This window comes from Carassius carassius, chromosome 11, assembly GCF_963082965.1.
Source record: "Carassius carassius chromosome 11, fCarCar2.1, whole genome shotgun sequence".
NCBI lineage: Eukaryota > Metazoa > Chordata > Actinopteri > Cypriniformes > Cyprinidae > Carassius > Carassius carassius.
In genome coordinates this window covers 20,048,015-20,061,063 of record NC_081765.1, presented here as the reverse complement: position 1 = coordinate 20,061,063, position 13,049 = coordinate 20,048,015, and the positions used below count along the sequence as shown (strand labels likewise).

The following is a 13,049-nucleotide window of genomic DNA, read 5'->3' as shown; positions in this document are numbered from 1 at the left end:
AACAGCTACACGGAGCTACAATTTGCTACAGAAGGCCAACAGGAAGTAGAGAAAACACTGTCCAACAGCGACACCCGCAGGCAGTCACGTGGCCAGTGAAATCTGACTCTTGCTGCACTGTGCATTTTCACTGCGCACTTTCAGTTTACAACTGAAGCGTCGGTTATCCAACTGAACTAAATGGTTTTTATTTCTATAAAAGAAAGCAAACAGATGGGGCAGTGGGGCAGTACCGCGGTGGCCAAGTAATTTATTCGGTGTACAACCGAACACCGGTAATAACAGGAACACTTACTACCGCAGCAAGCCTATTACCAACCCTTTACTTTTGAATGGTAATGTAGATTGGGTATGTAAATATATATATATTTAAATTCATATAATGAATCATCTATAAAATATAATATAATCATATAAAATTATAAAGAATGTAACGTCTACATGCTTTTATGAAAAAAGTACAACTTTCTTTATTTAATTATTGTCTCTACAGTTACAATATTTTCATGCTCTGCCTTTCCATTGTGTGAACCGATTATCCCCAGCGTGAACATGTTTAATCCCCACACATGCAGATGTGTTTCCATCTGTCTTGTCTGACCTCTTATTGTTTAATGATGCTCACTGTTCACATCCACAGAGGCTGCAGCTCGGCTCAAGCAACTAGAGATTGAAAATACTCCAGTGTCTGCTCCAGCCAGAACCAATGTCAACCTCAACATGAACAACCAGGTCAGTTCAGCCATCTGGAAGCCCCGCACACACTGACAACAAAGCTTTTTGTAAATGGTGTTTTTGCAATATGCCCCCCCCCCCCCCTCCACACACACCACTTCGTATCAAAGCTTGACATAGACTTTAAATACAGGGACCGGAGATTGTGACTGTGTCACTTCAACCTGAGATTGTACATTTAATGTTTAATGCTAACATATTATGTTTTTTTTATGCAGGAGGAAGTGGTAAAACTAACAGAAAAAAGTTTGAATAGTGTGAGCAGCAGTCCTGTCCTGACCCAGCTAAAAGCTGATGAACTCAAGAGCAACATCCTGAAAGCTCAGGCAGAGGCAGCGCTCAAGGTATTCAGCCACTCTCATGGTGGTGTTAACATTCATCTGCACTAAGACACTCAGCTGTTCGTCTTCCTCAGAGGAAGGGTTTGTGATTTAATGACTACATACATGGCTTACGACATCAACATGTTAATGTCAGGTATACTGAAGTGGGACAGGTAGACTGAAGGTACATGTCAGGTTTACTGAAGTGCAAAGTGCTTGTATATGTTTGGAAAGGTTCATCTCTTTTGTTTAGGATTCTAGAGATGAGCTTGGACTGCCTCCAGACAAGAACTGTAACCTACAGGAAACTGCAGCCAGGTATGATATATTTGTTGTAAAAGTTGAGCACAGATAGATAGTTATTAAAAAGGATTATTTTTATAATGATATGACTGATGGATAGCAATGCCTGGCTCTTTATCAGATTGACAGGTCATGGGGGGCGTATGGGAAGCACAACCTCTCTGCCAGTGAGTGGGAGAGCGGAGTGCCAGGAGTCCTGGGACCTACTCAAACAGCCCGGCCTGCTGCCCTGTTCTACCAGCAGGTGAGCCCACAGCACACAAAACCTAGTCCAAGTACAGTGAGAAGATTGTACTACAAAAAAGCATTGCTTTGTTGTTTGAGTGTGTGGATTAAGACATAGTAGGGCCATGTGAGTGAGCCTGTGGGCCTGTAATCCTCCTGGGACAGAGTCTGAGGCAATGGAGCACACGCAGGCAGGCAGAAACTGGGGCACACCCAGATTAAAGGGGCCACCTGGTCCTCCCATCAACAAGCCAAGACTTGTTATGTTTTCAGGATGTTAGAATTAAGATATACAGATATATCAGGATATTCATTTACAAACCTGTGTGAATTAGTTGTTATAAGTAAATTAAAGCCTTTATTTTGACCCCTTTGTGTTTCATTGTGACATTTATAAATTTTATATTACTTTATATTTTGTTACATTGTTTTTCCCCACAAATTCTCAATGTTTCAAAAGTTTCAACCATGATAATAAGAAATGTTTCTTGAGCACCAAATCAGCATATTAGAATGATTTCTGAAAGATCTATTACTATAGTAATAGCTGCTGAAAATTCAGCTTTGCCATCACCTGGATGTTTTAGGCAATAAAGAAATCCTTGCCAGGACGTGTCTCAGAAAAAGAGTATGCATGGTCACCCTATTTAAAAGTGCAAAGTGTATCTTCAGTAGCCATTAAACCTGTGGTAGAAGAGGTAACAAGGGTAAAAGAGGTAGAACAAATTTGTACACTTCTGTGTCCTACAAGCTAGATCGAGATGCTGCAGTTGCTAACTTAAAATAAATTATATCTTATTTTATTTTTCTAATTGACAGCATTTCACAGATGATGTCCATAGACTGTACTTTGTATTGAACCCAGAACATTCTTAAATATAGCCTGCGATTTAAAGCTTACTGTTGCCATCTAGTGGCATACCGTTGGTACGTAGTTACAGATGAGTCATATGGCTCTGGTCTGCCTAGAAAAATATGTTTATGTAACATCTTGTACTCATGCCACATATTTAGACTGCATTATTAGCTGTGTACACTGACCTGAAACCATTCAGCTCTGTTAGTCACATTATAAAAGAGACATTTGGAAAATAAATGTCTTAAATGCATTTATAATTGGATATCTATAGAATTAAGTAAACGTTATGTGACTGATTAAACCATATACAATATGAAAATTGGGTATAATGGAAAGGAACCATAGATTAAATTATTTACTACTGAGCCTACATCAGATGCTCAATGTAGACACCAAAACTATGGGTTTGTTTCAAAGGGAACACACACACTGGCAAAATCATCTGCCAAATGTGTAAAAAATTTGTCAGGACTCTCTGGAAGGCCACTCTGCTGTGGAGGGAAAACGTCCAAATGCGTACACACACACACACACACACACACACACACACACACACACAAACAAACCCATAATCACAAAGTTACCTTGAGTCATTTCCTCAAACACTTCATAAGAGGTGTTCATAAGGTTTCATTCAAGGTTGAACATTTGTGATTTCCTTTGAATGAACATAATGAATAGCTTTAGAGGTGCTTTGAAATGCTCAAAGGTTTTCAATGTCTTTGTGTTCATTTCCAGTGTTCAAAATCAAAAGGTTTGGGTCCAGTGCTCTTCTCAGACATGTTTCATCACTATTGAAAAGACCTGAATATTCACAAACATTTTCATCCACAGCTACAGCCACCATTGTTTTATCATATATGTCAGCTTCAAAATTCACTCAGAAAAAAAAGACTTGCAGGGCATTTTTTCATGAAAGTGCTCATTCTATTCATTGTCTGTCCTCAGCCTGGAAGAGAACGCAGATGACTTCATCTCTTCTGTGCCGCCTCTGTCATTAGATCCAGTGAATGAAGCCCAGTCATCCAAGGTAACAGTGGCTTAATGTCATTCCAGCTGCTGGCATACTGTAACATGAGTCCGCAGCAGCTGTCAACATACACCATCATTTACTCACTCAACACTGAAGCTTGCTCTCTTTTAGAGGGAAAATAAATAAAGCACCTCTGTAGTCCCATTTATCAACTAGTTAGTAACTGCCTTTTTCAAGATACATAAAAGCTTAAAAAATCAAGAGGGATGTATTACTGAATTAATTTTGTTATAGAATAAAATTTGAAAATAACTCATTAACCACAGTGCTCACTTCAGGCATGTAACCAAAATCCTGTTGACGATGGAACAAAAAAAGCACTTTTCCCAGGTTTCAGTACTTAATCATGCAACAAAATCTTTAAGCAGTGTGCGTGCACTATAACATCACACCCTCACAGAAGATATAATATCCTGTGCACAGCTATGGAATCATGTCACCACCAGTGCAGAGCTTGCTCAGGAATGGCAGCAGAAAGCATTTCCACACACATAGTGAGGCGAAAACATTTGGACCAAAGCCTGGTATCAAGAAGGGCAGTAAAGAAGCCACTCCTTTTACAAGAAAATCTTCAAGGACATACTGAAATTTTGCAGGAAGTACAAGGATTGGACAGCAGAAGACTGGTGCAGTTATTTTCCCTGATTAAGCTCCCTTACAACTGTTTGGGACATCTAGAAAATCCTGAGTCCTGTTGTGAAGCATCCTGAGACCATCCATGTGCAGGGTTGCTTTTCAACCAAGGGAGTAGGTTCTCAAAATTCTGCCCAAAAACACTGCCATGAATAAAGAATGTTATCAAAATGTCCTGCAAGAGCGACAACTTCTAACGATCCATGAGCAATTTGGATCTGTGGCCAGGCAACTCCCCGGTTCTCAATCCCATAGAGAACCTGTGGCCAGTTCTCAAAAGGCCAATGAACAAGCAGAAGCCCACAAATTGTGATCATCTCCGAGAACTAATAAGGCAAAAATGTATCGCCATCAGTCAGGATTTGGCCCACAAGCTAATATCCAGCATGCAAGAGTGAACTGCAGAGGATATGAAGAACAAGGGTAAACACTGTAAATATTGACTCATTATATTTTTTTGCCAATAAAAGCCTTTCAAACTTATGATATGCTTATTATTGTTTTTCAGTATACCATAGAAACGTGAAAAAATAATGTACAAATACTGAAGCAGCAAAACTTTTGCCCATGACTGTAGAGTTAGAACCGGTGAATGCATTTACATGTTTCATAGAAAGAGAATGATGTGCACCAAATGAGTTGCTGTAGAAACCGAACACGAGAGCCAACGCAAACACACTTACATGGGAAATAAAATGTCATCATGTTTTAAAGAAGCCGATTAAGCGGTGGAAATAGCAGATGATGGGCACAGAATGTTAACAAATCTCTGAGACATTTACAGTCACACACAACTCAAAAAGTCACATGAAGTAGGCTGAGCCTTGAGTATAATAGACACACTAGCTCAGCCTTCATTTTCAGTACGCCTTTCTCCCAAATTCCAAGTGACAAATAACTCGTCCGGACAAATAACTTATCCGGAATTAGGAATCGGTAGCGGTCACATAGCCCTTCAGGGGTCACACAGGACACAAAAGGTGATCCGCTGACTGTGGTGCTGACTGAGAAGCCGCCAAATTGATTAAACGATTCATAAACTGAGGAAGCAGAACTTTAGGTAGAAAAGGATTATTTCGGCGCACTACACCAGAATCATCCTGCAACTAACAAGAGAAGAACCATTTACAGGTACATGATGAGCAGAAATGGCCGCAACATATACCTATAGCATGGAGGCTGCTTAGCCTGAATCCAAGGAACATCACAACGTGTAATATCTCCTCGCACCAAGATGAGAAAATCCTGCAACCTGCTGCATAGATCTGATGTGTGGATGCAGCTTTAGCACTAGTTATGCTATGAATGACAGTGGGCTTGCAAACTGTTAAGAGACAGTCTGCCCCAGAGGCCAAACCCAAAAAGCCTTCCAACTGTGACAAAGTGGAAGCTGCCATAGCTTGCCCACCAACAGTGACAGAAGCATGGTAGCCAAGGCCTGGCTGGTCATCAAGGTACTACAAGTAACACACTATGGTTGCACAGAGATATTCTGTATAATGTGTCCCACAGAAGTGGAAGAGGAGGGAACTCATAAAGCAGACAGTTTGGCCACTCGTGAGACAGAGCATCCTGTCCCAACGGACTGAATGTCTCTGTTCTTGCAAACCATAAGCGACAGTGACAGTTCGCCTCTTTTGCAAAAAGATCCACTTCTGTTTTGCCGAACTGCTCCCTTATCTACTGCGGCACATTCTATTGAATCCTCCACTCCCTTGGGTGCAGAAGATCCCTTGGCAGAGCATCCACTATCTGATTTTTTGGTCCCAGGAGGTGAACTGACCTTGATGATCCTAGTCGAGGAAAAAACCAATTGAGCATCTTGTGGGTGAGATGCAGGGACTTAAGTGATTTCATGATGTCCCCCACCTGAAGAGGGAAGCGACGTTTGGGACCATAGCTTGATGAGAAGGAATGACCCTTAGGAGAACACCTGACATCAGGAAATCTTGACGATTCCATTGTGTCAATGCCTGAGCCAACAATCAGCCTGTGAAGATTTCTGGCAGGGTTCAACTGCAAACTGTTTTTCCACTGATGGAGAGGCCTGAGGTGAAGTAAGCAAAGTAAAATCACAGAAGTGGTGGCTGTCAGCATCCCCAAGAGTTGTAACAATGTCTTGTAAGGCAAGCTTGCACCCAGCTGGAAACGAGCAAGGATCTCCAGAATGCTGTCCACTTGGGCATGTGAGAGGGTGGCAGACATTACACATGAGTTCAGTTTCATTCCAGTGTAAGTACTTGTTTGCACTGTATTCAGACACCTCTGCACGTGCTCCAAAAGCAGTCTTAATGCTTGTAAACCAATCCTCCTTCATGACTGACCGAAGAACGTTGCCTGCACGTAACATCCGAAACGGAAGAGTTTTCAGGATCATGTTTAGATGTCTCAAGTCTAGCTTCTGAACGAACTGGATCCCCTATCACCATAGGGTCAATCCTAACTTTGGGGACCGCGTTGAAACTGCGGAGTATTCCACTTGCTCAATGTAGTCCAAACCCATGGATCTACGGTCATCTGCCTCTTCAGTACTGCAGATGTAAAATCAAAAAACAATCGACCACTGGCCCATTAACTTCAAGCTTTGGTGGTGACCCTGGATCCCACTGGCAACTGGTGCTGGTCAGATTGAAAACCTTAAGTGTTTTCAGTAGCACAGGGCCTCTATAACCCCTGAGGTTGTGGAGTAGAATGCTGGTGGAATTATTGCTCTAGAATGGCAAAACGATGATGATCCTGAATGCCTGGCAGGATTGCACTGAGCCTGAGTCAGTTGACGAGAAGAGTAGTTTGAAGGAATTGTAAGACTGAGGAGTCAACATTTGCCAAATTTGAGTGTGCTAGTTGTGGCAGGGAGTAATAGACTTATTGTGTTCTCCGCATGGGTTATACATGTAGTAGACGAATGCCTTTTTGAGTAATGAGTCTGTACGACTTCACTGACTTCTGGGGCAATGCACATTGCCTTGCAGGACCTCATCAAGCGGTAAGAATGTTTTTTGCTCAGGTGACCAAATTGTCTGCCCAATAGAGACCAATTTTGCTTAGCAAAAAAAAAAACCTTTTGGAGGGAACATTGACTAGTATATAATTATTTGTTTCTTCAAATCATTACAGAAGCATGACTTTTATTGATGCCTTGCCAGCATTGAGACATCATGCAGGAAATGCAAATCTAGTCATTGAATCTGCTTTTGGTTGGCATGCACTTTAGAACATGTGGCTTTTTACAATGCAGGTCAAAGGTCAAGACCCTGAGCCGCTGACAGCCCCTCTGACTGATAACCTGATAGACTTCACAGACCCCATCCTTGTAGTAAGTTCAGCACTGCAGCTCCCAATATGCTTGTAATGCTTATAGTAAGCAAAGGTTTACTGTTTGATTATATAATTGACTGTTTGGAACAATAATGCCTATTTTCTTCAGTTCTTTCCACACCATTGAAGTAGTAATATTGTATAAAAATATTTAATTTGACACAGGTGCCAGCTCCAAAACCCACAATCACTCCTCGTTGGATCATTCCAGCTTCAGCACCTATAGTGAGTTGACCTCTAAAATCAAGGCCTTTGTTTTATCTGAAGATTTAACGTCATTTTTAATAATTTATGATGAAGATATATTACATGGAAATGTAATTTAATCTGATAATGGATTGATTGAATACTCTGAATATGATCTATTTGGTAAGGTTTGAAAGTACCTCCAACTGACTGTAGCAATCCCTGAGTTTTAGCTTTTTTCCTGGTTTGGATTCCAGACGCAGATCTCTGCATCATTGTAGAAGAACAGCAACTACTGTATCTTAAGCATTTGCACATGGATGACTGTTCATATTTCTCTGCAGTTCTGTAGATGCACTCTGTAGATTTATAGATTTAGAAGAAGCTTTCTTATTGCAGCTGATGATATTGACTCAGATGACTCACTATCAAGCCACATGTTCAATGGAGTGTACATTTTCATTACCCTCACTTCCTCTCACATTTCTACACTGTAAAAAATAAAAACCTCTCCAACTCAAAAATTTCTAGTGACTGGTTACATCTAATTTTTTCAATTGGCCTAACTGAATTTATAAAACTTAATTCACACCAATTCAGTTTGGACAATTGAAACATTTTGATGTGATCACTAATTCACACAAAATCAGAGTTGGAGAGATCTGATTTTTTTTACAGTGTAGTAGTTCATTTAGTGACTGACTGTCCCCCTGCTTCCTCTCTCACCTCTAGCAGTCTGGCACCTTTACTAACGGCCTCCTTGACTGTACAGCAAAGATGTCATCTCACCATCCTGAAGGGGCAGCTATTTCCCCACTCCCAAATCTCTCTCACACTCACAATGTGATTGCCACCAGGTTTGTTTCATCCCAGCTCCATTATCTTTCTCTGCTCTGTTGAGGACAGCTGTCCTAAAACTTTCCTAAGCAATCAGATTTTAACTTGGTAGAGAATAAAACCAAGAGGAGTCATGCTGTAATTTCACCATTATGTGGAGTACCACAGCTCCTTATACAGAGAGTATGCAGTTTGCATAGGCCACCAACTCCCAGTGGGGGCACCATCCCAGTTGCAAAAAAAAAAAATACATACTGTATACATGAATAAAAATATAAATATGAACACACATATGCAATAAAAAAAATGCATTTTACAGTGAACGTATGAGGCCTTGCACACGTGACACATTTTATTATTTATAAACTGTTTTAATACACTGCTCTTAATGTTTTACTAATCGTTTATGTAGAAGTGCACTCAGTAATTCTTCAATGACTAATATCTTCTGCTTTATTTAAAGTAGGGTTAATATTGAAATCTATTTTATTTTAATGTTTATTTTGATAATATTTTATATTTTGAAATGTTTTAATGTGTAGTTTTTATTAGTTTATTTTTGTTAAATTACAATTGATTTATTTACTTTTATATTTTATTAAAGTTTTATTTTGACCCCATAGTAGGTCCACTGACAGCCACTCCATAGTAGTAGTGTATTTAATTAAACATACCACGATTTAAAAGTCTGAGGTCAGTAAGATAGGTTTTTGAAAAGTTTCTTATTCTCACCAAAGATTTATTTGAGCAAAAATACAGTAAAAACAAGAATACAGTATATTATTATATAAATATTATTACATTTTAAATTAACTGTTTTATGTTTTAATACATTTTAACATTTTATTTATTCCTGTGATGGCAAAGCTGAATATTCAGCAGCCATTACTCCAGTCTTCATTCTCACATGATCCTTCCTGATATGCTGATGCTGAAGAAACATTTCTTATTATTGCTGTAGAATGAAATTGTGCTACTTTTTTTTCAGGATTCTTCGATAAATAGATTGTTCAAAAGAACACTATTTAAAATCTAAATATTTTGTTACATTATAAATGTATTTACTGTGATTTTGGATCAATTTAATGCATTTTTCCTGAATTAACATTTCAAAAAATATATAAAAAAAATTAAAATCATACTGACCTCAAACATTTGATACCAATGGTATGAGAGGAGCACAGCTTTCATTCTCAACCAAACTGACATTACTAGCCAATCAGAATGTTTTTCTCTTATAAATACTAGACGCCCATAATATGAATGGGGCTTTGTAAACAGCTCAGAGTAATCATGTCATCTCCATAATAACGATATGTTTGCCAGAATAAATTTACCGGGATTTTTGAAAAGGTCGATGATCTCTTAATGGTAACTTACCGGTAATTTACCAGTGAAGACTGTATGTGTGAAAGGGGCTAAACTCTTCCTCTGTATATGCTGTGAATTTGAATTGCTTAACTTTCATCTGTGCATTATCTCACTAGATTTGTAACATAAATAATTAAAAAACGTTTGCCAACACAGGAGAATACATAAGCCTGTTTCTAAATATGCCATTTATTGTACATCGTGATTTGAAAATAAAAGTTTCTGAGTTTGCATGTGGCCAAAAATTTTAATGTAATTGATTTAAACATCGTTTAATCACGCTGTAAAGTGAAACGTCTCTAGGCCGTTGACCCCCTATGCAGGTATTTGTTAAAATGCATAATGTATTTAGTTGGGTTATGTTCATATTATGTATAGGAATATGTTAAAATACATAATGTAAGTGTTGTTCAATAAAACCATGTTAGCCTACTTGGTTTTGATGTTTTATTTGAGACAATTATTATTGCCTCATCTTTAGTTTATAAATAGTAATAGAACTATTATGAAACAGTGCTATAGCTCATAATTTTCCAAGTGTATGATATAGCTTTCATTCTTTAGGTCAACCATATATTCATGAAAAGAAAATGAAAAAAAAAAATTCAGGTTAAATAAGGAAAGCAATAACTTTGCCATAGTATACTTTAAAATGTTAAAGAAAGACCCCACCGCCCCGTGCCTAGAAAAAATAGAATAAAATAGAATTTTATTTTTACTTTTTGCTTTAAACCCTGTCCTCTGATTGTAACTGACAACTGCTGAATTGATCTTTGACAGTATTGTGGCTCACCCAATCATGGACGACAACCACAAGCCCAAAGGACTGCTGACCACTGAACTCTGAGAGCGACACCTTGAGCACATGCCCAACACCTGTCACAGGTCCATGATAAATGTTTTCCTACATTCTAGTCAAACACATTCCAGTGCCCTTACAATGCAGGCACAGACAACTGGACTCTGGGCATGCATGGGGTTGCAATTTCATCTTCAGGAATGCTGGCTTTTGACAGATTACATCCGCAAGCCCAGATCTCAACGCTGAGGACCAAGAATAAAAGAATTGAACTCTCTACACAAGTACACAAAGGGCTTACCGCAGGGTCCAGTGTTTGGGGACCACCATTCCTTTTATGATTTTTATACCAGTTTTGAATGACACTATTCAGGTGTAGCAAAAGCACATAAATGACCCAGTCCTGTCTTGACTGGATGTTTGATCCACCTGCTGTCCACTTCCTGTTTAAATCTTCTCTGATCGGATGACTGTCAGAGAGCTTGTGAACCCTTGAATCACAATGCATCGCTGACAATTTTTAGAACTAGTAGTGTTTTTTGCTTTGTTTTTACTCTACTTTCTATATTTTTTATGAAGTAGCTGCATTCATTATTACACTTGTAAGTACTGTACTCTCCACTCCACCGTTGTTAGAGCACTATTGTGTAGCCTTGGGCAACTACAGTCATGAAGTAATTGAGTCAAGATTTGCTGTTTGAACCTTTTATCAATGCAGTTTTTTTCCAAACATAGTAGTTATGACCTGCCTTATTTTAATAGCTCATATAAGATTTTAAATGTACTTGAACATATTACAAAATAACATGTTACAGAGTAATATGTCATCTACTGTGTTTAAGTGAAATATTACACTGGATGTTCTGTGTAGTGTGTAAATGCAGTTCTTAAGTATGTTTCACTGTGTTTAAAGATGCTGTATGAGATGTTATGTGAGACACGGGAGCAGCTGAGACCTCCGTTCCCCACTTGCTTATATCAGAACTGAAAAAGACTTGGACCATGAAAACAAACTAATGTCATTTACTGTAATGGAATGGAGGGGGAAAAAATCATTTGCCGTGTGTGTCAGTGGTTACCGCAAATGAGAGGTTTATCAAGGACCCTTCCTCCTCCTCTGCAAGCATTTGCTGCTATTTTTCAGTACACTGATAAGTACGTAATTGGTATAATCACTGAATCTGAAATCACTGGGATGAAATATTTGGTGGTCAAATTTGAACTTTTTCTTAAGTCAGTTCTTGTAAATAATTATATGTTGGATTCCTTAAAGTTGTTTTTATGCTCTACGTGTTCTGATTTGCTCTATTCTCTCCTGTCTTTAGTGGAAGTGCTCTATCACAGAAGGCAGTTGTAGCTAGAATCCATTGATATGCTAATCATTTTGTTCTCCAAGGCTCACACTGTAGGCTTATTTGCATATAATAATCATCTGTAGATGTCACAGCAATGATCGGTTTATATCAATACACTGACTATAAGCTTTGTCATTTTGTATAATGTGATGTTCCACAAGTAAAAGATATTTTAACATTGTTATTGGACCCCTACTTTTTTATATACAGTATATATAAATTGTAAATTTGTTACAGCTTGCGATTTGCTTGTTAAAAAGAGAAACCACACTAAAAGAATGGATGGCCTACTTATAGTTTCTTGGTATAATTTTTGCCTCTTAGTTCTATACTTAAAAGCAATATATGATGATTTTAAAATTGTTCCAGATCGGTAAAGAATTTCATCTCATGTTTCTGATATTAATCCAGTATTTGTGGGTAAACCTGTATTGCTGGTTTAAGCATAAAAGAGGAAATTTAATGAACTTTAGGAAATTCATTCAACCTAATGCACTTGGCAATGTTTGTAGGTTTAAGACTAAACCGTAATGATCTGGTCTGGAAGACGAAACCTTACAACCAAGTTGTGCAGAGGAAAGAATGTCATTCAGGCCAAGTATGCAAAAATATTCCTAATCCTTAATAGCAAAATATTCTTTACTAGACTTCCTTACTCTGCAGTGACACAATAGTTGTATATATCCTCACTCCTCTCTTTGCTTGACTGAACCTAGAAACAGTGCTGTTATTTCCTGGACTCAGAGCTGCCATAGACTCAGGTACAACAACTAAAACAGCAGAAGTTATTCAAGTCTACACATGTGAGCATCTAGACATAGAAACATATTTAAGGCAATTCTGTTTGTATGTTTGTCATAATGTCTGTCAGTATGGCTGAAGTCTCCAGTGGAGCAGCAGGTGGAGCCAGAGCTCCAATGTAAGCTTTATCTTACGAAATAGTGGAACTCCCACAATATACTTTTTCAGTTGTTGTTATTGTTGTTCACCTCATATTTCACTCATATTATTTCACTTATATATCATCATCATAATATCCTACAAGATGAAAGTGTGAGATTTATTCGCGGTC

At 38.5% G+C, this 13,049-nt stretch overlaps 1 protein-coding gene across 5 annotated transcripts in view; it reads left to right on the top strand.

The window, feature by feature from the left end:
• Positions 1-12,157, top strand: part of LOC132152973 (band 4.1-like protein 5) — a 51,677-nt gene extending 39,520 nt beyond the window's left edge. For 4 of the 5 annotated variants that reach the window (XM_059562022.1, XM_059562025.1, XM_059562024.1 and 1 more), the window contains 9 exons: positions 641-732; positions 954-1,079; positions 1,312-1,376; positions 1,483-1,605; positions 3,394-3,475; positions 7,350-7,427; positions 7,595-7,654; positions 8,348-8,472; positions 10,604-12,157. In XM_059562022.1, coding sequence (XP_059418005.1) covers positions 641-732; positions 954-1,079; positions 1,312-1,376; positions 1,483-1,605; positions 3,394-3,475; positions 7,350-7,427; positions 7,595-7,654; positions 8,348-8,472; positions 10,604-10,670 — 818 coding nt within the window. In that variant the 3' untranslated portion in view covers positions 10,671-12,157. The remainder of the gene's footprint in view (positions 1-640; positions 733-953; positions 1,080-1,311; positions 1,377-1,482; positions 1,606-3,393; positions 3,476-7,349; positions 7,428-7,594; positions 7,655-8,347; positions 8,473-10,603) is intronic. The other variant, XM_059562023.1, reaches the window with a different exon arrangement.
• Positions 12,158-13,049: the final 892 nt, after the last annotated feature.